Consider the following 26,227-nt stretch of genomic DNA (forward strand, 5'->3'; position numbering starts at 1 on the left):
ATATATATATAAATAGATAGATAGATAGATAGATAGATAGATAGATAGATAGATCCCAAGCTTGAAATGAAATATTTGCACTTGCTGTGTATATTTTGTTGTATGTATTGTACTTGATATGTATTTTTCATGCCAACAATGTTAATAAAATGATCAAATGCATTCAGTGGCACTCATTAACTGGCTGATGATCAAAAAAGTTAATTTAGAACCCTGGATACAGCGGCACACTCTTCCTCTAAGTGAGAAATACAGAATAGTTGTAGTTTGATTTAAGGTGTTTTTCATAACGTCAACTTATGTACAAGTAACATGAGTGAAAACACTCCACCTTAAATATTCAATGCTCTGTTAAAGTGTTTGTTGACAGACAGGCTGTCACCCCGCTTTAGTAGGTGTGTGTGTGTGTGTGTGTGTGTGGGCGCGCGCATTTTTGTGTAAATGGTAGAGAGAGAAAGAGAGAGGTATGGAGCATGCAGCAAAGGACCGTAGGTCTGAAATTAAATCTGGAATCCGTGCACAGATCATTTTTAGCTCTGCGTTCTACTACACCACTGGATCAAAGTGTCTTCTTCGCAGTGCTGTTGTGGCGTCTGTACTACAACACGTTGACATCCCGCAGAGAACTACATCCAATCAGCAATCGGGTAAATCTCAGGATAGAAGAGGCCCTGCTCTCAGACAGGGCCATTTTCTACCTGGTCAAACGGCCTTCTGAGCAACTCACATGCAAATTAGGGGCGTTTTTTGGCGAAATAGACCCGCCCCATTCAGGGTAGTCGACCATAGTGGAAACGCACCACTTTATATATATATATATATATATATATATATAAATATATATATGCCAGCAGATTTAGTAACTGACTCCTAACTGACTGAAAAGGATTTGCACTAATAACTTATAATATACTGTACCCTGTTGTAAATATACATTTTAAACACTTTTAAAAGCGTTTTGTTTTCACACTATTTGCCAGCTTCTACCTACTGACTTTGTCTTTGTGTTTCTGTTTATATTTTGATTTTATGTATTGATTTGATATATGTACGGGAGGAGCAATACAAAATTTCATTGTACTAAGAATAATGACAATAAAGAGAATTTTGATTCTTATTAGAATATAATGATCTAACTAAGTTTAACTACAATATCACCTGTTATTGAAAAATAATAAAACATGCACATGTAAAAGTCAACTGACATTTAGCCAAATGCAGCATTTCTTTAATACAAGCAGACTTAAAAAAACAAATAAAATTGTAGACAGGCTACAAAGGCCATATTAAAGAAGGAAGGATAGTGTATCATATATTGCACCATAGGCTGCAAATACAATAACCTAGAAAATACCACTTTGTTACAATGTATTGCAATTCATTAAGCAGTTGGAATAAATCTAGTTACATTATGTAAACTCAAAACGCAATATTTATGTATTTAAAAACACAACAAAAAAACACAAATATCCTGTTTTTTAAATATAGAAAAGCTAAAGAAAGACAGACTGATTTGTCAATCAAGTGAGTATTTGTCTCTAATTTACACGTTTAATACAATACAATTCATAAAAAAACTGACTGAGGGTAGCCATGTTTCTGGTCCAACCATACGGTCTATCGAGCCAACGTATTATTATAACGTATAAATTTTAAATCCATAACAATAACAATAACCTCTTTTTTTATATAAAACTTTATTTATCATCAAATAGTATGAACAACTGAAAAAGGAACAAAAAACAACGAGACATTCCAAGACATGACAAAGGTACACTTTGAAAGGATATAAGGACAAACATTAGGGCGAGTTATAATGGCAGACAAGTTCGCTGAATGTAATTTTAATACAATTCAATGGCTGTTAAACATTTTTTGTTGGATTCAACATATGACATGAGACTCAAAATATATTTTTTATTCAACTGGGGTGACCTTGGACATTTTACCGTTATGTAAATAGAATTTACCTAGTAATATGAAGAGATTAATATGTTAAATATTTTATTGTGAAAGAAGGAACCACACATAATAATGTTGTCATCAAAGTGATACCTAACTGTAGTTTTAATCTTTCCAAAAAGTGATACAAAATGGACACTTAAAATAAACACATGGATGATACTTTCTATCGTTCTATCTTTTTTACAGAAGGAACAGCTGTCATCAATGTCAAAACAAATGGATGCATTAGTAATATAGATAATCTGTAATAGATTGATATGCAATTCTCTATTTTTTGTTAGAAATTAAAAATGTAAATAGGACAAGCCTTTGTTTACTTCCCGAATCTAGAGCTCCAACTCGGCGGAAATCGTCAAATGACGTGATGGGCGCCCGGCAGCCCTCTCGAGCGTAAGTGTTCCCTTGTGATCACTGCGACGAAAAGTTTTGTGACTTTATCAAACAACTGTTTGTTTGGCCACAAGACATGGCTCTAAAGCGGGAAGATGATTTATGTCTTTCATGTCTAAAAGTAAGTAACTTTTTATTTTTTAAATCTTTTTGCTAACATGGGGGCTAGCGCTTAGCTAAATGAAAACCACAACAGTGAACGTTACAGTAATTTTTTACATCCGTAGAACAACAACTAAGTTAGCTCTAAAGCGATTTAGATAGAAATACATTTATACAGAACTGTGATTCATTCGGTTATTTTATATACGATGGACCAAGGTGCTAACTTTACAGGTGCTAATGTAACATTAGCTAACCGTATAAGGTACAATGCAACAAACATTGTTGTGATTTAACTTTAACCAACCTACTACTGGACAGCTGACGTTAACATTGCTCGTAACACAACCAATGCAAACTCAGTTTAAATCAGTGCATTGCATAATGAGCTACACTCGGCATCCGAAAATGCCTTTTAAATAATTATCCAAAAGGTCCAAATAATGTTCTCCAACAGAAACAGAAACCGTCCAAAGTTAAAAAAATAATAATAAAAAAATCCCCTTTTGGATTCAAGCTCCACTAAATAAAGAAACTATTTCAGTTTGTTGAATTATATTTTAATTCAGAAAATAAAATTAAAGGAAATGGGTTTTCCTTTGACGGCAGTTTACTTCTTGCCGGGGCACGTCACCATGGTAACGTCATGCTTCTCCGGAAGTGTTTCTAGATAGCGGCTCGACCCCTATCAATCACCACCTACTGAACAATGAGTTATTTTAGAAAATTACATCACCATTCATTGAGATTAAGAGGAGAGGGCAGATAGCTATGCATATATTTGACAGAGTTATGATGCCTAACCAATATTATACTTGCTTTACTTACAAGATGGCAAATTAAGTCTACTGTATTTGCCCCCAATCTAGTAAAGTCAAGTCAAATTTATTTATATAGCACATTTCATACGACAAGCGTGAACTCAATGTGCTTCAAGAAATTAAAACAAAGATACATTGTATAACATAAAATAGCATATAGGATAAAAATAATTAAACATAAACAAACATTATAACAAAACATTTAGGACATTATACAATCATACAAGAATGTATTATTATCATCATTTAAAAAGGAGATAGTAATAATAATGATAATAAAAATTCTTAAAGCAAACAAACAGGACAGAAATAAAACCCATTCTTTAAACATAATTAAAAGCTTGCAAAAAAAGATAAGTTTTTAGTTTACTTTTAAAAGAAGACACTGTTGTAGCAGACCGTAGTTAATGTGGAAGAGAATTCCAGAGAGTAGGACCATAGTGGCTGAAAGCACCATGAGCTGATTTTGAGTTGATTCTGGGTATAGTGAGGAGCTCTTTAGCTGATGATCTATTCTAAGGGATCTCACCGGTGTGTATTTAGTGAGCATGTCAACAACGTAAGAAGGAGCCAAGCTATTACAACATTCAAAAACAATAAGAAGTATTTTAAAATCAATTCTTTGTTAAACTGGGAGCCAATGAAGAGATGATAAAATACGAGTGATGTGCTCAAACCTCTTTGTTTTTTTAAGACTCTGGCTGCAGCATTTTGAATACGCTGGAGTTTATGTAAAGTCTGCTTATTCAGTCCAGCAAAAAGAGCATTGCAGTAGTCCAGTCTATTAGAAATAAAAGCATGGACCAGCTTTTCAGAGTCTGACTGAGACAGGAAACATCTAACTTTTGATATGTTTCTAAGATGATAAAAAGCAGTCTTAGAAACATTAGAGATATTCCATTGGAAGGTAAGATCAGCATCTAAAATCACACCCAAGTTATTGACATGCTCACTTGGTTTTACAGACAGGGGATTTAACAAGGATTGAATGTTTTGCCTCAGAGCCTCAGGCTCTGTTTTATCATCCAGCATCTGATGTCTGTGATGCACTGGATGAGATCATTTATTGGGCATAGATTATCGATATCAACAGAAATGTATAACTGTGTGTCATCAGCATATGACTGATATGAAATATTATGTGTAACAGTGTTCAAGGCGCTGAAGAAGAATTTTATGATCGACAGTATCAAAAGCTGCACTGAGGTCAAGAAGAACTAGAACAGAAACTCCATGATTGTCTGTACTAATTTTAAGATCATTAACAACTCTTAGCAGGGCAGTTTCGGTACTGTGGTTAACTATAAAACAACAAACATCAAACAAATTGTGGTTTGACAGATACCTATTTAGTTGTTGGTGCACAACCTTTTCAAGAATTTTCCCCAAAAATGTAAGCTTTGATTTGATGAAAGATTACCCTTTTTTAACAGAGGTGTTACAATAGCATGTTTGAGACATGAGGGGAAGATTCCTGAATGTAGGGAGGCGTTAACAATATCAAGGACATCCTCTATCAAACAGTTAAAAACCTTTTTGAATAATTTTGTAGGCATCAGATCAAGAGAGCATGATGCAGAACTGAGCTGCTGCACCTGTAATGTGGTCTTACGCCATATGCGTTCAGATTTGCGGCATGTTCTTTTTAGTGCCCTCACTCTTTCTATATTCCTCCAAGGAGCTTTTATTTTACCAGAAATTAGTTTTGTTTTCATAGGTGCAACATCATCCATAATTCGTGTCACTGAATTTTTTAAATTATTGACCAAATTGTCACATAAGGACAGAGGGGACAAATTAAAACCAGACTGTGAACTACTACCCCTAACAGAGTTTGTATATCTAGCAGTAAACATGTCAGATGTCTCTGCACAAATTGCCAATCTTTTGACTAGCTTTAAACCAGGTACATATTCGGTCAGCAGAGCAACATTAAAAAAAATACAAAAATGATCTGAAAAGCCAACATCTAGTATGCACTTTGGGGTTAAGTCAATGCCTTTAGAGATAACCAGTTCAAGAGTATGACCTTGATTATGTGTCGGTAATGTATTGGGTAAGTCCAAAAGCTGATAATGTGTCAGTGAACTGGTTGGCAAAACAATCAGTAGCATTATCAATATGAATATTAAAATCCCCAGAAATGTGGATAGAGTCATATTTAACAGTAATTGTAGATAAAAGCTCACCAAATTCAGATAAAAAGCCTTTTTTGAGTCTTGGAGGGCGGTAAACTGTGAGAACTAAACATGTATATACAGATTTGATTATTAGAGCTAAATATTCATTGTTGATGTCACATTATTGTCCTGTGTTAAAACAGGAATGCACTGCAAGATACAGGCCAACTGCCTCATCCTTTGAGATCTTCTGCAAGGATGTTGAAAGGGGGGCAGTGCCACAGAGGACAATTCAGCACTGCTTTCTCGTAGAGTCTTTGGTGATTTGGAGTAGCCATCTCTAAGGGACTCCATTAGGGCCGATGCATGTCCTGAGGGAAGTAAACAAATGTTAGGATTACATTCAGAAGCTATTATAGATGCCTCACATAATAAATTACATTAGGGACTGCCTGAAATCGCTAACCGTAAGATGGCTCCTGCTTGATAGGGCGGACTAATCAACCACCTTTGCAGAACCTTGGGTATCGAACTGCATAACACACTTCACCATCACTGGTTCTAACAACCTCTCGGCTGCCATTATGGTTGAAAAGCAGGGCTGTCAAGAGAAGCCTTTAGAAAAAGCAGATTATGCAGTTAACAAGTTGTACATAATTCACGAATAAATTGGTGAACAAACCAAGAAGAAACCTAATTGTCCTTATACTGAGTAGAGCAACTGCCACACTGTGATTAAAAGGTTGATTAGGTACACAAAGTCCAAGCTAATGCAGTCTGATAAAACCATAGATATCATCTATGGATAGAGACACCTAATTATATCTTCATGAAGTTTAATGTTTTTTTCAAACTTTTTTTGATAGGAGATGATTCAACTTTAGGATTCTCAACCTCGTATTTATTAGAGGTTTGTCATTAGTTAGATTGCATTAGTGTAAGCTGTACACATAATCAGGTTTGTCTTGAGAATGATACTCGTCTAAATTTGGTTACCTGTATAAATACAGGTTAAATAAAAAGTAATGAAATAATGAAATGAAAATGATTTCATCGTCACATAATATTTACCTGCTGCACATCCCAAGGAAGGAGAACCCTGTGTGCTTTGGGGCAAAGTGGAGGATGAGGGCGTGAAATGCCTCTAGTGAGTAGGTCTGATGCTGTGGAGACAACTGCTGAACATCCTTCACCAGTCCTGTTCTTGTAGCCACATTCTCAAGTTTAATTGCTGCAGCTGATCCTGCATAAACAAATATTTTTTAACAACTCATTCATGTGTTAGCACATACTGGGTTTTGTGTCTCTCCATATCTCACTTCTTATTTTTCTTTCAGCAAGCAACAGAACAAGATCTAATAGAAAACCGTTTACTGGATGACTTGGTCATAAACATTAAAGCTGCAAGGTAACCATACAACACATTATAAATGTTTTATCTTAAAAGTACCAAAACTTTGACTCTAAATTGACCTGAGTCATAGATTGTAAAAAATAATGGACGTTGCTTCAGGTCCTATAAGGTGAAGCTAATGCGGAAGTACTTTTAACCTGGATTCTTTCGAATGTCCAGCAAGGGACGACTCAACTGGCTTCAAAAAGACATCAGAATGTTTACAATAAGTCAATGGGAAAATTATCCTACTTCTCACTTGTTTTTTTTTCTTATTACTAATGAGTTTTTGGTATCATTTGCTAGTTTATAGTCTTCTTCAATACAGCATGATACAGCTAATTTTACTAAAAATAGTTACATTTAAAGTAAAATAGAAAGCAAAGCAGGGGCTACACATATGTGTGTGTTATCGTTTAGAATTTTATTCTTCTCTCAGTGTGTTTTTATTTCATCAGAATCAATTGTAACATTTTGCTTACACCTTGCTAACCAATCTAGCTAGCACCAGCTGGTAATTTGGGTAAACTGACAATTTGCAATCAACTTGTTCATTGTAGGATTATCGTCAGCTGGTTGAAAATCTATAAAAGTTTCCCTCTTAAGTGTTTAGTTTTAGTGCAGCGCCATTTAAATTAGGGGTGGAACGGTCCACAAAATCCACTGTTCGGTTCATATCACGGTTTTGGGTTCACGTTTTTTTGGTTTGGTTCGGTTGTTTTTTTCTATTTCTTTTAGATTCCAAAAATACCTTGTATCAGATCTATAACCTAATAATTAGGTACATTTTTTAATCAGATATTTTTAAGGACATGTCATGCAATCATGCAAAAAAAGAAATAATGAGGCAGCTTGTTTAGGGATTACTGTAACAATCTTAAATGAAAGTGAAGTGAGATTTCGAAACAGTAGGAGACACATTGCTGCATTTACGTATTTATATATTTAGTTGGCAAAAGGGTAAACAATTGTTTGCCTTTAAGGTAAGAATATAAACACTTTTACATTATAAACGCTTTTACATTATCAAAAAAAAAAAAAGGTTTTCTTTCACTAAAATACGCACAAACAGCATCACTGAACTAACTGAATAAAGGCTACATGAGGTCTATTCAATTAATTTGGAATTGGGGCCGGTTGACGAAAATGATCCAAAATGAGCCGGAAAAATATGAGCATCACATTAATGGATATTGTAAAACAATGCAGTGACATGGTAGTACATACAGTATATTGTCTTTATCTTATCAATGTAAATATTAGTCATAGGCCTTAAAGTGCAACAAGCTTGTCAAAAAACAATCCTTGAATGGAGGAGTATTGAGTATTTTATTTTAACGAGTATTTTATTTTAATGCTACTTTATTCTTCTACTCCACTACAATAAGTGGAAATATTCTACTTTTTACTGCACTACATTTATCTGATTACTTCAGTAACTAGTTACCTTACCAGGATTACAAGCACATATGAAACATTGTTTATTCATCAAAAACTGGACTGACAAAAATGAACGGAACATAAATGCAGAGTAGCATGATTTTTATTAAAATGCCTTCTCAACTTCTCCTCTTTACATGCAGATATGGCTGCAGAGTAGACAAAGGCTTCACAGAGACAGAAACAAAAACTTCTTGTGACGGTTCTCTGTGACAGCCTTTCTTTTTTTCATAGCAGAAAGAGACATTGATGTGGTGATTTAACCACGGTTTTAACCAGACAGAAACGATTGAGAACAAAAACAGAGCGCAGTCTAGCGAGCTTTTGCCAAGAGGATTCAGAAACCCATGAAGAAAAGCGTAGCAGGAGCGTGCGTAGCGGGAACGTGCGTAGTGGGAGCGTGCGTAGCGTTGTGGCTGTGTGCCTACAGGGCGCGCATGGAGCAAGTCCGGGATTTGACGCGCTGAGACGTAGCGCTGAGACGTAGCGCTGAGATGGATATGAGAAAGGACAGCGGTCATGAAGGCTTACGCTTCATTGCACCTCATAAACCGAACCGAGACATGCGTACCGAACGGGACAGATTTTTTCCGTAAACCGTTCCACCCCTAATTTAAATATCTCTTCCTTAGCAGTATCCCCTAGCTCCACCCTGCTGTCCAAAAATATTCACTTCCGACTTCAGATACCAAGATAGCAACGGCCAAATGCTCTCCTGGCTTCAAAACAGTAGATCACAAACAAATGGGTGATGGCATTGTGGCTATGTCTGTTATTTTTTACAGTCTGTGACCCAGAGTGAATGATGAAATAAGGGATTGAACAACTGATGTTTTTTTTACCGGGCGGGCAGCTAGTCCGTAGGGTTTTGGCTTGGGAACAGAAGGGTTGCCTGAAACTGCTCTGGGCGCTTCTCATGGGCCAGCCCTCTCGCTCTAACATCTCTCCAATGCATGTGTGCATATTTGAGGCCTGTTTTTGTGTGTGTTTAAACAACAAAAAGAGTGAAAAGTGAATTTCCCCTTGCGGGACTAATGAAGGAATTCAGGATGCTGCCATCAGTACAAGCAGTGAAAATTAAAGTGGACATATGCTTTAATGTTCAAAAAACAGTGTTTTTCTCATACTGTGTCTGAATAGACCTGTATTCACTCTCTGTCTGAAACATGTTTTTAGCACATGTCTCTTTAAGCCCCATTCACAAAAAAATCCCAGACTGCTCTGAATGTGCAGTGTTTCCAGATCTTCTGCATTTGGGCTCTTGGCGTCTGCACCATCATTGCAGACGGGGAATGACTGTAACGGCACCGCAGCTGTGCTTTGTATCATAGTTTATCACAACAGTAGAGAAATCATAATGGCTATTTTAAAGTCACAGTTTCTGAATACAGGCTGTGTGTATTTTTCTGTCAATTGAGTGTTTTTGATACTTTCACATCATTTATATAACACCTCAACCAACCAAATTCCATTTGATACATCCATCTACAGCATATGCTACAACTATTTGCCCTCAGAGGTAGACCAACAGATCAGGAAATAAAACGTAGTCCACAATCCATGAAAAACCTCTTTACCATGAACGCAGGTGCGCCACATGAGCATCCCTCCACTTTGTATCGCCATGGTTCTAGGAAGTGAAGGGAAAAAAACGATTACCGTTGCGACTTCAGGGGATCCCATTGTTATTGACAGGATTACCATATCTCCATGAGGGAACCAATATCAGTGTATTGAAATTTGCTGGCATTAGAGAAACACTTATAATTGCCTTCCAGTAATCTACTTCTGATTTAAAGATTTTCTGTAAATCAAATGTGGATTGGGTTTTCATAAGCTGAGGTCATTCAAGGTTCTCCTTGTATTGCATTTCTAGGGCTCTAGGGCTGATATTTCTTCATTACAGCAGGATGTAGACATAGGGAGCAGTGTCCCAGGCTGTTTTAAAGGAAATGGCTTGGTACTTACTTTAAATGTTCTCCAGTGACACTAATCACAGTGTAGGAAAACATTTCCTTTAACTTGACCACATTGGTGCAACTAGCCACACGCTTGGTTTGTCTTCGGCAGGCTAATAAATGTTAATACATGGACAATATCAAGGTACCGTAGGCCGTTGCAGTCCCTGGGAACATTTATCCCTACCAGTGTAGGGTCATGACTTCTTTCTTATCCTGCAGTCCCTATTTTGTCCTCGTTAGTCTCTTTTACAAAGGACAACGGAACATAAATCTCCTTAGTGATGTATATTTTGCTTTACTCTTGCTATTTTAGAAAAAATAATGGTCTATGAACAGAGTTTTATGATTGATCCATGTTTTACGGTAACCAATAGCATCTGTCAAATATAAAATAGATGAAAAATAAGCCTGATTGGCATTGTCCTTGGAATAATAACTCATACTAAAATAAACAGAATTGTTTCTTCAAAGTCTGGGCTAATGTCGATTATAATCAACTGTCTGAGTGCTGTTATCAGTCTCTCTCTTCCATCAATCACTTCAAAGTTATCAGCACTCTGAAAGGTCTCCCTTTGGACTGTAGACCTTGTGATTGTCATCACTGTTGGGAATGAGTGGCTTACGCAGCTTCTCTTTCCCCCGGTTTTTAATTTCCTGTTGTCTAGCATTGTATGTCTAAAAAATGCGATTCCTTGATAGGTAACTTTGTTATAAAGGGTTGTCGTTGCATAGCAATAGACTTGTCTCAGACAATTTAGTGAAGGTGTACTTAATTTGCTCTAAAATAAATATACACAATTTTATGATTTTATTTCGCTTTTGGGCCAGTGTTAAACATCTATTGTCTGTCTGTGTTGTTGCTACGTCTTGTGCTTTAGCTTGCTTAGTGTTAGTGGATTGCTTCTTTCATCAAGCCACCCACATTTCTCACTGTGAAGCTTTGTGGAAAACACTACATTGAGCAGCTGGTAGTCGAGGGCACTAATTTAGGCCTATTTCTTTAGCAAACCATTAGCTGTTATCGCAGTACTACACATTTATATTATCACCGTAACCAGCTACCTTGTAGTCTCTCCTTGTACTCAGTAAGCTCATTTACAGTGGTGTTTGTACTTTGAGACATCCGCCACTGCTATTTAATTTATTTATTCAACAAAAGCACAAGGGCCTTTTCTTTTATGGATACAGTGTTGTTTCCTTGAACTTGACAATTTTATCCTGTGTCTTCATACTTCTTTTTACTCTCATGCATTCATTTTTACATTTCCAATCCACAAGCTAAAAACACCTTTTGATGAATATTTATCTTGGAGAAATACCATGAGTTAAAACACCAGGAAGTTGTTGTAGAAGATGGATATCCAATTTGCAAAGTGTGTAATGATACATCCCTTTATGCTCAGGTCAAGGTAAAAAAAAAAAAAAAAAGAAGCTTAACAAGCAAATGTTCTTCATTCTTAAATCTCATACAGACTTATTTCTGAAAGGCCCAAGTTTCCTTCAGCCTGCTGAATAATTAATTGTGGGTACAGTCAGATTGAACAGTAATGTATGTTTAGGTCAGCTCAAAGTAATTCATAAAATATGTTGAAGTCATAATGAAGGACACCATAAATTGTAATTAAATAAAGAATGTTTAATATTATTGTGCAAATGCTGGAACAAGGCTCTTCTTCTTCTTCTTCTTCTTCTTCTTCTTCTTCTTCTTCTTCTTCTTCTTCCTCTTCCTCTTCCATGGCAACAGCCAGTAAATTGCTGGTGCAGTATTCAGAACCATTTGAATAAATCAATGGAAAAAATCGTGTTTGCTCAAATGAGGCAGAAACAGTTACAACTAATGGCTTTAACGTAAAGGACATTTGAATTATCCAGGTTGGGTTGAGCATCAGTGCTGTTAAGTAACAGTGTCGTTATCATTAAAGGCAAACCATAAGATACAAAACAAATGTGAGGTTTAACACATTTTAGTGCAGTGGCCAGTAATAATCATACCTGAATGTATGCAAGATCTTTGTAGGGAGACACATTTGTTTAAAGCGGCGTTGGCAAGTTTGTGTCTGTGTGCACTTGCTCTAATGGGAACAGTAAGCACAAATAAGTTCTAGATATGGAAAGCAGAACATTACACACCTCATTGGTTCCATTTTATTGCCAAGTAATGACCCAGCTGCAATGTGTTTGCTTTCCACATTTCCAGCGCTGTAGCCAAAGTGTCTACTTTGGTTCACTCAGTAGAAAAGGAGCAAAATAATTGAGCAGGTGCAGTTCAACCTCAAAGGGCTCATTTTACTGTCCACCGTATTTATTGTCTCTTCTCTCTTTAATGGGCTCAATCGTTTTTTTAAAGAGGACCTTAAGGTCTTTAGCCTTCATGATATACCTTATATAATTGTATGTGTGTTGTTGATCAATGCTGCACACGTTTTCATTCTCCTGCACTTTGCCTTTCTTCTTTTTTCCAGGCAGCAGTTGTTAAAAACTAATTTCGACTTTCCTCCAATATTGCCTAAGACCCCAGCATCACCTTTCAAATGCGAAACTCCCACAGCAAAGGGCCAGAAGTGTAACAGCTCTTTTTTGAATAACTTTTTCCAAAAGAAGCCCAAGACATCTCCTCCTAAAGAATCCAACCAAAGACAATTCTGTTGCTTGGTGTATTCAGCCAGGGAGAATGCAGACTGCGTGCTCCCTCAATGCAAATGACACTGACCTACATACAGCGACTGCTAAGAATCAAGTTACTGTGAAGGAAGAGCCCATTGATGTCCAGGATTTGGCGACAGCCGGACCGTCGCACAGTATCAGCACCAGGGTTGAGGAGGCGCATTCAGGTAAAGTAATCATGAGGTCATAAATAGTAGTGTGTATGAAGCAGATACCATAATAAGCTTTGCAGGTAACTCAACATAATATTGGTCAGCTTACGGCTTAACTTATCTGGATGTCTGACTATCCACACAATGTCTTAAAAATGTTTTTGTTTCTCTTGCAGTGGAGTGCCCTGTTTGTTATTTAAATGTACCACAAAAGTTGATCAACAAGCATCTGGACATGTGTCTCTTAAGAAGAGAGAAGAAGGAAAGCTTGAGGAGGTAAAATACCCACTTTACTGATCACTTAAAAGAAGGCTAATGCTCTATATGGAAGTGGGATTATAGTAAAAAACACTTTATACAGGGCTCCAGACTAACTTTTTTCACTAGTAGCACTGTGGCCCCCCACTAAAAACTTTAGGGGTGCAACCAGAAATTTTAGGGACACATGGTAAATCAACAATAGAAATGCAGAAATTACAACGCTTTTTTTATTGTGCTGTTTTGAAGATGAAACATAGAAGGTAAACCGACAGCACTATTTTTTAATAAAAAAACATACATTCAGAATAAGGGGTGTGAGGAAATGATACACGATATTAAGTCCACAAGATGCAACAATATTTTAATATTATTTTAAAATTTCTGTATTTTCTTTACAGGGGGGTGGATTTTAGCAGAGAGCTGTGGTGTTGCTGCAGGTGTCTTTGCATAGAACTTGTGTTAGCCACGGTGTAGCCTACAGTACTCACAGAGGTAAAGTATACACAGACTGTTCAGATCAGTCTTTGTAAACTTTACACAAAGTCAGTGAATCAGTTTAACACTGTTGATTTCTCCCTATAGAGCCAACATGAAACTATTTTGGTTTGGTAATTTTTTTACTGTCACTCGGCTCAGGAGCCCTCACATACAGAGGCTTTGGGTCCGTCAGGTCCCGACACTGATTAGCTGCGGTAGCTCACAGGTTACATGTTGATGTTATTGTGCTTACAGCACTATCTTCTTACAGTACTTACATATTGTTCCTGTCTTATCTGTTACTCTGTTGCTGTTTAGCCTCTTACATATTGATATGGCGAGACATCTGCTTGCACATGTGCGACTACATGTAAAATTTAGTTGCACACTCAAATTTTGGTGTCAAAATGCGACCATTTAGTCACAGAAGGGAGCCCTGTTTAAAGAGTTTCCAAAGATTAGATTAGGCCAAATTTTCAAGCATTTTGGTTTTCAAATATGACAAAAAATATAGAGATAAGTAAAGCTTTGTGTAACAACTGTGACTGCACACGACACCTGGAACCTCTGATGTTTACATATAGGGTTGCCATATCATGATTATAGGATTAGAATTTAGAAAAAAAGCATATTTAAGATTTGTCTATATCGAGATTGTGCGTCTGTTTAGGCTGAATCCATCTACATGTGTAGTGGAGCTGGGATGCAAGACAATTATGTAAGAGGAAGAAATGTTTTTTTTCAGGGTTGATGGAGATATATCAGCAATTTTCCCTTGCTTGCAGTATATATGCTAGGATAGGATGTACTGCAAATGTCCCGGATCTACAGTATATATATTCTTTTTGGATGTAGAGATGCAACGTGATATTGTGTACGTGTATAAAAGTGTATGTTCCATGTTTGACTGTAGCTTCAAAGAAACGTATTATAGTAAGTAGTTAAAGTAATAGTTAATTTACTTAACTATGTTCTTCACAATATACAGCGTTCATACAAAGTCTTGAAAATGCTCAACTTTAAGTCTTCAAGTTGTGTTTTTTTATGCTTGGATACATACAGTATAGACTTGTTGGGAAATACATTATTAAACATAATCTGGTGTTTGACCTACAAAATCACTCATATAAACCAATTTTTGTTTTAATATTTGAAATGAAACGGATGTGAAGTTAAGGTTGTGAAAGACTAAAAAATATTAGGTTGAGGTACCTTGAAAGTGTTTGAAAAATGCTTGAATTTTACTCTAAAAAGCTGTACCAACGCTAAATATATACATATAGGATGTATCATCAGTCGACTTTATATGCACACTTTTTTCTGCTATCTGTTCTTTCCACTGGCTGAGAAGATAGTTTCCACTGAGAGTGCCTGTGTATTTACTTCTGGATGAAGTAAATTGAGGAGGGTGATGATGATGATGATGATGATGATGATGATGATTATGATTATTGTTTTCTTTGAAACTTGAAGGTTGTACACTCAAGCTTTCTCTAAATGTTACTATGCTTTTGTTTGCTTAAAATGGCAGAACTAATCTTGCTAAAGTCTGGGTCTGGTACATAACTTGAGAGACTGACTTGTGAGTGGCTTTTGAAACATTTTCCAGGGAGATTATTGCCCAGTGCAACAATTATGAGGTTCTGTTAAGGATGTGTCTTTTTCGTAGTCGTGCAAAATAATTAATCGAGAAATTGACCTTGATGTCGTAGTGATGAATTGCAGATATTTAAATATTCTGGCTTTATGTAGCCAGCCTGCCTTAAGAGGATTCCTCTTCATACCAACCTTAATAACGTACACATAATGTCTTATATTCAAGACAAAGTATATAATATGACACATTTGACAACCGTGTCTGAATTTAACATGATTTCAGATCATCAGAGCTGTGTTTTTTCGTCAGGCTGACTGATGGCATCATAACTATATTATCAATTATATCATCAATATAATTCTGCCATATGACCTCAGCTGATGTGACCACTGTTTGATATATTTTATTTATTTCCTTTCTGCCTATGACGTCCAAGACTTGCATGCAGTACAGTCGTATACTACAGCTTAGCACACAAATGCCCTCCCCAGGCTGATATCTGGTGATTACCGAAATAAACTAATTGATTTGTCTTTTGCAGCTCCACCCACAACATGAGACGTCCAATGACCAAACTCTCGTACAACCTGCTCACCTTGCAGGAATTGAAGAGGAAGCTGACAGAGTGCAATCTCTCAAAAAAGGGTTCTCGAGAACAGCTGATCAAAAGACATCAGGAGTTTGTCCACATATGCAATGCCAATTGGAATTCCTTAAACACAAAGTCAGGTGAGGGCATTTTGTCTATTATACCATTAGGGACATACTGTGTTTAGTATTTGCAGTCACGCTTGAGTAGGTCTACTAAAATAACAGTGTATGTGTCACTGGAGTGAATTAACAAACTTGATTATTAAAAACTGCAACAAAGTGTGGTGAAAGCACAATGATGTATAGTAGTGTTAGTGTATGTGAAAAGTTTTTCCTTCCTTTTTCCTAGTTTTGTTTCATTCAGGACTTATTTTTGTAAAAAAAAGTGTCATATCATGATTTTAGTTAATATGTGCAAAAATCTGGTTTTGACAACCTCAGAAGTCAAAGCCCCATGTCTGCCTGTCATCTTTAGGGGCCTTCGTAGGTGGGGAACCACTGCACTATAATGTGCGCTTACACAGTTTTCATTGGACATGGCTCTAAATTCCAAATCTAGTGAAAACTTTACATACTACAAAGCAATGTGCTTAGCAAAAAGCTCTACATGTGAGTAACACATGAAGCTGAAGATGAAAAACCAAATCAGCAAAATCAGATTCATACAATGAAGATTCCAGATCACTCTGTTTACTCGGGTAAACATGCAGCTGGGATTTCAATTTGAGGAAGGCTGTTTTTACTTCCATATAGAGAAGTTGTTTTCCTCTAGGATTAAATGTTATGCTCTGAGTCCTTTTTAATGAGACAAGAACAAATAGATGTATGCACACATTTAATCATATGCTTGTGTTTTTCTTTACTCAAGTTTCAACACGACCTCATGGAAGAGTATTAAAGATTTTTTTTTCCTGAAGCTGAAGGTATTGCCAAAGAGCTGGAGGCCAGTGAGAAGATCAGGGATCAACTGCAGGAGAAAGACAAACCTGTGAGTAGTATCTGCTTAATGGGATATCTTGTGGGCTTAAATTGTATTATTGTTTTTTCTTAGAGTACCCTGTGGAGTTTGTTTTTCTTAGAGCCTAGTGGTATTCCTGGAGGTATGCTCTAAATTTAGAAAATGCATTTTTTCATGACAAACGTATACAATGAAAATTTCACAGGCTACCTATAAAAAATTTAAACCAACGGATAGGGCAATTTCTTTGTAAATGTTGTAATATTTTCTTGTGTTTTTTCAGTGATGATGAATAATTCTAATTTACATATTTTTGTCACTTCAAATCTCTTGCAGTTCGTGGTTCTTGCAAAGAATATGTCTGAGAAAGAGATAGATGAGATGCATTCAAATTACGGTAGGTTTTGTCAGTTTGTTGATAGTGACAGTGTCGCCTTTTTTACTCTGAGGTGTTTGCAGGTCTGGTTACCGTGACGAAGCAGAACCACAATGATAAATCGGCACATACGACATACCTGACTGTGCCCTTTGTGCTTTACCATGTGGTTATTTAATATAGACTATTTATTGCGTTACCAGAGAACATGCTATGTCGTGATCAAAGATTTTGGCAGTATCATCCAGCCGTAGGAAGCAAGGTAAAGGACATAGTGCTTAAAAAGGCACCTCTCTATGCTTCGTACTACTCCTCTACTCATTTGAAAACCTCACCCAGTGAATTTAAATGAAAATGTATGTGGACGTTAGCCTGCTACCATGGACACAGTACTTGCGGTGGCAACAGTACACATAAAAATGTCCACTGACCATCCTGCTGTGTTGCTTTGAATGGAACGTCTGGTCTACTCTAATTCTATTTCTTTTGGTTCACCACTTCAAGAAAAGGCTATTCAATATTAGCAGGCAATGCAATATGTCTGTTTCGCAAGTAGGGTAAGGCAACAAAGCCAGAAAATAACTTTTCAGTATAATTAAGACAAAACAGCCTTTTTTAAAGTCAATTCAAATATACACATAATCATAGTGCATATACAAACACATGGCGTCATTTAAAATTTACCACATATGGCCCTAATTTTGTTTTGTTTGAAAGGTGCTATACAAACCTTACCTAGCCCTTATACTCATACTCATTGGACAGGGACAGAATCTTCTCATGGAATACTTTGACTCCCCCCCAAGTATCCTAAAGCACGGGGCACGGTACGGACGGACAGTGTGAGAGCGCCCTTAATGACAGTCTGTGATGACCATTTCTAAAGCATAGGCTTTTAGACCAATCAGTTCATTTTAATTTTTTCCATTTCTAGGCAGCTAAGACAGTAGGAAACTCTACAAGAGACTTGAGCCAGCCTGCATTTATTTTCCATGAAAATTACCGTCAACAGAAACAAGCAGAAATGCAGTGTCTTCAGTGAGTGATTTAGCAGCTAGGAGTGGAAAGGAAATGTAAAACTGATGCGATTTGGGCCTTAGTGTATATTTGGGGGGTTACTTGGCTATCTAAGTGTTCATTTAAGGTTTTTTTTTCCATTTGCTTTGAGCTCATAGATAATAACTCGGAGTCGTACAGATGCACAGAAATCTAGATCAGGTCTCTATTTTTAGCCTCTAGGTAGAGGTCAAGCAACAACAACAGCATTAGAGAACACTATCGGAATTAATGTCTTCATGGTTGAGCAAGATAAAAAGCTTGTTGGAAATAACTTTGCTGCGCTAACTTTAAAAGTGTCTGAGGAATGGATGTGACTCACAGGAGGTAGGTTCTATAAATAGCTGCACTGCTGTTGTGTGTGTGTGTGATGACTCACTCTACCAGCATCGGGAATGATGAATGAGCAGACAAGAAAGTGAAAGCAGCATATTGACCTTCACACACACCAACTCCACCGGGTGCTGGTAGCCTTTAATGTGACATATGCTTTCATTAATATTACAGTCGTTCTCAGAAAACATTCTCATAACCCAGAATAACTGCAAGGAAAATCCCGGAAATCCTGTTTCGTGAGAACAGCCCCTCAGAAGTTTGATCTCTATGCACTTTCCAACTGAAACAAGCCCAAGTTTGCCATAGCCATAACCGCATGTGCATGCATACTCATGCACAATCTCACAAACACCTGACCTCCGTGACAAATTTCAGCCTCCTAGGGTTAAAATGTTGGGGAAATCCTTTTGGACTGGCTGAAAGAGTGAGCGCTAGAAGTGCTGGTCCCAGCAAAAAAAACACCATAATTGGAAGCTGTTATAGTTTGTCCGCTGCCCAGGAATGTAAACCTAAGGCTTTGCGAAGTCCATTGTAAGGACATGTGTACTAGTAATATAGCTTTCCTTATGTCTTTGAAATGAACCTGATGCATGAGATGTCATCATGTCTAGTAACCCACAAAATGCTCAACTAATACTAATACAAAAAACACATATGTATACGTATACATATGTACCGATGTGTCTTAGGAGCCACACTCACAAGGAGAAGTTTTGTAACTGTATTGGTTAATCTTTGTGAGAGAATAAAAAACACGTTTGCTTATGAAAATATCAGTTATAATTTTGTAATTTCCAAGTCAAAATATGATCGTAACTGTTCTGCTATATTACAGATATTGTCTAACAATGAAAAATGATTTTGCATTCATTATGAATATGAAAACATGTTTTCCCAAACAACATTCTATACAGTAGCCTATTTGTAGGTTAATTATTTATTTTTTAATATGTTTATATTATTGTCCCTGATGCACCATCAGGTTGACTCTCAGCTTTGCGTTATAAGCAGTTTTGTAACCCTAACCTCAAAGGATAAGCTGTAGCGTTGCGTTAAACTCATTTCATTAAGCAGCAAACTGCATTTCCCTTTGAACTGATCTGAATCTGGATTTAAATCTGAATAATTACTCATTTAAAAGTACTGTTTACGTCCGATACTGTTGCATAATTAAAAAGTCTGTCCTTTAGGTCAACTGATCGCCATGGTAACGCCATTTATTGTTTTGCGGAAAATTTGTTAAAAAAACAAACATTTTAAACAATATGCAGATTGAGCTATACGATGCAGGTGACAAGGGTTGTTTTAACTCCCAGCTGGTTGTTTGTGGGAGACTGAATAAATTTATTGTTCCATCCTCGAGAAATTGACAGCATCAATGCACTCCGTTGTTAGGCACATCAGGCAATGGTGGACAAAGATGCGTCAATAACGGTAAACAATGTTGGTTTGTTTTCGTGTGTTATGGGAACAAGTTGAGAACAATTTAGGCAGGCAGCTGTTTGGTGCAGATCAGATGGCGTACAGTTGGTGTTTACAACTTACATAAGGGTTTCCACTGTCCCCTTCTGACAAAGAGTGGGACTTACACGTACTAAATTTATTAATTAATTAATAGTTGGTGCTGCATGTTGTTAAGGTGTATGCCATATACAAAAAAACAGGCACACATGAAAATCCCATGCCACTTTCTACTATGTGAGAGGCAAGATATGCAGTATGTGATTATAACAACAGGACCATAAGTATGATTTAACCACTGAGGACATTTGAAAATCTGGCAATTACTTGATGCACAACAAATTTGACAAGTCATTTCTCCACTGTTTGATTATCCCTGGGTGTCTAACACAATATATATTTTTTCCTCCTCCAGATCAAGTTGCAGAATCAAAAAGCTGCTCAGTGAAGGTAGAAGAAGGGCAATATCATGAGGAGCCATCTGCCAGGAGCATGGAATTGTCATCCAGCCCCGCTCATAGTGACGTGTCCATCAGCAGGTGAGCCCCAGATAATGGACACATCCTGATTCCCTTAGAATTGATGGCACCATCAAAGCTTGTTGTCAAAAGTGGATCCTTTTCTTTCTACAGAAAAGTGACCTTTTTTCTCTTTGATTTCTTTTGAAAGAGCAGTTTTTCCTGATGTGCCTCTTACAGTTCAGAAATCCTTGAGTATATCGCTGACTATTTACATGTACAATTTATTTTCAAGCCTCTTGTATGGCATTCAAAGGACAGCATTATGATAGTATGTGACTCATTTCATTTTTAATTAGCATTTCGTATAAACTCCATCATGGTAATGTCAATAACTGTGGTAACAAAATTTGTGTTTTTGTTAATTGCTTTTCAGACTAAAACACAGAAAAAATTAGACATTCTGCTTTGCATGGATGGCAGTCTCCCAAAGTTTGTCTATATCCTCTGACTCAGGGGTCACCAACCTTTTTGAACCTGAGGGCTACTTCATGGTTACTTAGTCATACGAAAGGGCACCCAGTTGGATACACTTTTCTGAAATAACAAATTTGCTCAGTTTGCCTTTAGTTATATATGATTATTAATGATTAATGATACTCATCTATGTGAAGACACTGATCATTTTTACAAAATAATCTTTTATACTTCATGAATACTCTACTACTTTTTAACTAGCCAGTGACAAACCCTTTTAATAAATAATTTACTATGTATTGCACCTTGTTTGAAAAAGTTATCAATTATGTAACTTACATATTTTCAAATACATCTAATCACATTTTGAACTAATGGCCAAGTCTGCTGCATTTTTACAAAATGATATCTGTTACATTTCATGAACACTATTAAATTGAACACAATGTATCCTATTTTTGATTCAGATTTGCAACTGACACCATCTGGTATCTGTTTCTTTGTTAGTGGGAAGCCTGGCATTTCATGCTGTTCACCAGTGTATTGTAGTCTGGTGTGTAACTTGACACTGCAACTCTGAGTGAGTCTTGCAGGTGTGCATCAGTGAGGCGGGTTCTGTGTTTGTTCTTGATGAAGTTCATGTCAGAAAAGGCTGATTCACAGAGATAGGTTGAACCAAACAGGCTGGCAACCTTCATAGCTGCTGTGCTTACACTACTGTACTTTTCTGTGTCAACAAGGCTCCAAAAGTTTGGTGCAGCCTGGTGGGCTTTGAGGTGCAGGTCATTTTGCAATGTTACAACTTCAATCCCCACCTGTCCAGCATCCAAGTTGAACATTGCACTTAGTTGCTCAGCAATGTCAGTTATGTTCTTATGTGCATGAAAGGATTGGAGATGAATGAGACACATGGCTCAAGCTGATCAAGGTCACAAAACCTATCCTCAAACTCTTGTCCAAGTTTGTTTATGATTTGACAGTACTTTTCTGAAACTTTGTCCAATGCCTCAGATGCAGAAGCATTGTCTTTCAGCCCCGACTGCACAGAGGGAAAGTGCAGCATTTTTTTCTCTGTAAATGCACAGAGAAAATGTTCATCTTGGCTTTAAATGCATTTAAAGCACTTATCATGTCAACAACAGTCTTACCTTTGCCTTGCCGCTCGCAGTTCACAATGAAACCTGCATGTCGGCCGATCATAGCAGGAACCCCGTCTGTAGTCAGCGCTACTAGCTTTTTTATGGGCAGTAGTGCCACGAGTTCTTCTTTTGTGGAGAAATCTTCAAACACTATCTGGATAAAGACTGACAGCTGCGCTGTACTGCTGTTGTCATCGGACTCGTCGCACTGGATGCTAAACCACCTGCACCGCGCCATATCCCGGTCCCACCTCGTCATCGTCGATGCCCCCAGTTGGACATCGAAGAGAGTGGAGATTAGATCGGTTCCCTTTTCTTGTCTTTAAGTACAGTGTTGGCAATTATCATCATTACTTCTTTGAAAACGTCTCCATCTGAAAAGCGCTTCTTCTTCTTCTTTATCAGAAGATGTGCAGCTCTAAACGAGGCTTCGGTTGCTTTTTGGGAGTTCTTTGCCGGCTTCGTGAAAAAAGACTGCTGTTTACCAAAGCTGGCTTTAGCTCCCAGGCTTTTGCTGCGGGGTAGTTAGCATGGTAGCTTTTGTGTGTAGCAAAGTGTCTCTCCACATTGTGCCGCTTTTCCGTCGCCACGAAAATGAGTCAAACGCAGTTTTCTTTCACACTTGTAAAAAATAATTCTTCCTCCCATTCACTTTAAAAAAAAGTTCTCTTCCTTTTTTCTGCCATGTTGTTTGGGTTAAGAATGTGCATTCAGCTCCCCATCATTGCTGTTCCCGCACGCACCTTTGAACTAGAATAGGTCTGAGTTCAACTAAATTATCTAAATTTTCATGTATAATACAAATATTTTATATTATTTTATTTTAAAGATCTTGTCATTTTCATATACATATAAATGCAAGTGTGATTAAAAAATAATTTATTTTAAAATCATTTTTTTAGACGCAGTTCATTGGTGGTCAGTTGTGCTATTTTGGAACAGGCCTGCAGGCGCCTCATATGGTCCTAGCGGGCGACCTGGCACTGTGTTGGTGACCCCTGCTCTGACTACTCGTAAAAAATGTCCCACAACTTAATACTTAGAAAGATTAAACATTTTAAGTATGATATAGAATGTAAGCAAAATTATTGTTTAGCTGAACTACATAGTGAGAAAAAATTAACCATGGTCTAAAAAATGTACCTGCACATTAATGAAATATCGTATCAGAAGGTTGTTGATCATTCCTGTTCCTAAAATCTCCCATGTAGCTGGTAAAAAAAACACATTAGGAGAACCAGCAGACCTAGAGAAACAATACAGCGGCACTCAAATTATTATTGCATGGCTTCACTTGGAACAACAACAAATAAAGTCTGACATTATACATCCTTTTAAATTGGGATTTTTATTTTCGGTGTCCATTAAAGTTGTACTACTGTAAGATTTTCAACTATTTTATTGCCTTTTAAGTTCCTATCTATCAAAGAGTGCGTTAAAACAATCGTGAGTAATGATATGACCCACTAATGAAAGAACTTCTACTTGCCTTTTTGCAGAATATACCAACTGATGCTAGGTGTAAATACGTCGCAATGTTAGCAACACTGCCGACGGCGGTTGGTTTGCCGGTCGAGATCATCACTAACGGTTATGCTGTGTTCACTTGTAATCAGAAATTGGGAACTTCAAACTTCTGAGTAAGGCTTGCAGTAAGGGCAGAAGTGTAATAGGAACGTGTGTGCGTGTGTATGGATTTCTGCGGGAAACGTATAGGGGACCGACTGGAAGTAGAGGGTGAATGAGGCCGCTAGAAACAAGGTATCTCAATTACAGTACATCTTTAAAGATTATATTGTGACTCCCATATTTATATTCAAATTGTTCCGTCACTAACATCAGATCTATTCACTTGGTTGTAATTTGTTTCATAAAAAACAACTTTCATAATCTGGCGATGGATTCTGTCTGGGATCGCTCTTCTCAGTCTGTACCAAGACTGTCTAATTGTGTGCAAACAATCCAGTCGTTCATAGACTTACATAAATTTATAGACTCATAGAGATTTAAACATCCCCCCAAAAGGGAGTATTCGTTTTTCTCTAATGTACACAAGTCATTTTCCAGGATAGATTTTTTTTTCTTGGTTTACCCCTTTTTGCTTAGTGTTATTACAGATTGTAACTATGATCCAATCATTATTTCTGATCACGCCCCTGTTAGTATTAAGGTAACTCTTCCGAAGACAAACTGGACATGGCAGCTTGACACACTTCTGCTGGCTGATTTAGACTTTGTGAAGTTCATCATAGAGCAAATAGATTTCTTTCTGCAGGTAAATAGGACTGATGGCGTCTCAGCCTCAACCCTCTAGGAGGCACTTAAAGCGTATCTCAGGGACAGATTATTTCTCGCTCAGTTTATATTAGGAAAATTAAGTATAAGCATATAGAGAAGCTATCTTCAGAAATTAAGGCTCTGGACGGACTCTGGTTCTTCGACCCCTGATTTGATTAGGAGGAAAGTAAGCTTACAAACTGGAATTGATTTCTTAACTACCACCCAAGCGGAGAGGCTCACCTCTAAGTCCCGTAGTAGATTCTATGAAGAGGGGGATAAACCTTCCAAACTATTAGCTAGTCAACTCCGCCAAAAAGCAGCGTCCCATCTTATTTCGCAGATTACGCTACCTGATAGCTCCTCACCGGAGATCACCAGGCTATTAACAACTGCTTTAATGAGTTCTATTCCAAACTATACTCTTCAGATTCAACACCAGATCACAACCAATTTTCTAATCTGAACATTCCTACAATTGAATCTGACTCTAAGAGGAAATTAGCAATGCAATAATGTCTCTTCAGAGTGGAAAATCCCCTGGCCCGGATGGGTTTCCAACTGGTTTTTATAAAAAATTTAAGGATAAACTTGCCCCTCTTCTTCTCTTAGTCTATGCAGAAGCACTGGAGAATAACATTCTTCCGCCTACACTCCGCCAGGCATCTATTGCACTGTTGTTAAAGAAGAATAAGGACCCTCGAGATTGCTCATCCTACAACCGATCAGCTTAACAAGCTGCGACGGTAAGGTGTTCTCAAAGGCCATTGCACTCCGGCTCGAGAAAATTCTTCCTCATATCATTTCGGAGGACCATACTGGGTTTATCCAGGGTCAATCCTATTTTAATCTGAGACGATTATTTAATGTCATCTATACTGAATCTAGCACTCCATCCCCAGAAGCAGTAATTTCGCTTGATGCCGAAAAGGCATTTGATCGGGGTGAGTGGGAATATCTTTTTCATACACTTGGCAGATTTGGTTTTGGCCCTAATTTTACTCACTTTATCAAACTAATTTACTCTGATCCAACTGCCTCAGTTTATACCAACGGTATCTCATCTGAGTATTGTCCTCTTCACAGAGGGAAGAAACAAGGGGATCCAGTGTCTCAGTTGCTTTACGTTTTAGCTGTAGAGTCACTTGCCATAGCTCTTAGATGCAATAATAGTATACAAGGTATCTCACGTGGTGGCCTAACTCACACGTCTCGCTTTACGCAGACGACTTGTTACTTTACGTCACCAACCCCATCACAACTTTCCCTGAAATCCTTAGAATCTCTAGAATTTGGAAACATATGTGGGTATAAGCTAAATCTAGATAAAAGCGAATATTTCCCAGTTAGAAGCAATGCCAGAGAATATCCCAATCTGCCATTTAAGTTATCCTATGAGTCCTTTACATATCTAGGTGTAAAAGTCCCCAAATCCTATTACAGTCTTTTTAAAAGTAACCTCACTCCTCCTCTGGAACAGTGCAAACAAAATATTAAAAGATGGTCTGTTTTGTCACTATATGTCATCGGGAGAACAAATTCTGTAAAGATGAAAATTGTACCAAAGTTTCTATATTTATTTCAGGCGTTGCCCGTTTATATGCCACAATCTTTTTTCAAGGCATTTAGTCGAATGATTTCTTCCTTTATATGGAATAATAAGTCAGCTCGCATAAGAAAATAATTTATGGAGAGACCAAAGGGTGTAGGTGGGCTTTCATTTCCAAATTTGCGCATGTATTATTGGGCTGCGAA

At 37.3% G+C, this 26,227-nt stretch overlaps 1 protein-coding gene across 1 annotated transcript in view; it reads left to right on the top strand.

The window, feature by feature from the left end:
* Positions 1-2,431: 2,431 nt before the first annotated feature.
* The window catches only part of rad18 (RAD18 E3 ubiquitin protein ligase), a gene marked incomplete at its 5' end in the record, with an annotated part of 42,021 nt that continues 18,225 nt past the window's right edge, over positions 2,432-26,227 (top strand). Inside the window, 9 exons of the mRNA XM_083939582.1 lie at positions 2,432-2,476; positions 6,736-6,806; positions 12,655-12,865; positions 12,909-13,023; positions 13,185-13,284; positions 15,885-16,072; positions 16,852-16,922; positions 17,229-17,289; positions 20,537-20,660. Of these exons, the coding sequence (XP_083795708.1) occupies positions 2,432-2,476; positions 6,736-6,806; positions 12,655-12,865; positions 12,909-13,023; positions 13,185-13,284; positions 15,885-16,072; positions 16,852-16,922; positions 17,229-17,289; positions 20,537-20,660 (986 nt within the window). The remainder of the gene's footprint in view (positions 2,477-6,735; positions 6,807-12,654; positions 12,866-12,908; positions 13,024-13,184; positions 13,285-15,884; positions 16,073-16,851; positions 16,923-17,228; positions 17,290-20,536; positions 20,661-26,227) is intronic.

This window comes from Echiichthys vipera, assembly GCF_963691815.1.
Source record: "Echiichthys vipera genome assembly, chromosome: X".
In the NCBI taxonomy this organism is placed as follows: Eukaryota; Metazoa; Chordata; class Actinopteri; order Perciformes; family Trachinidae; genus Echiichthys; species Echiichthys vipera.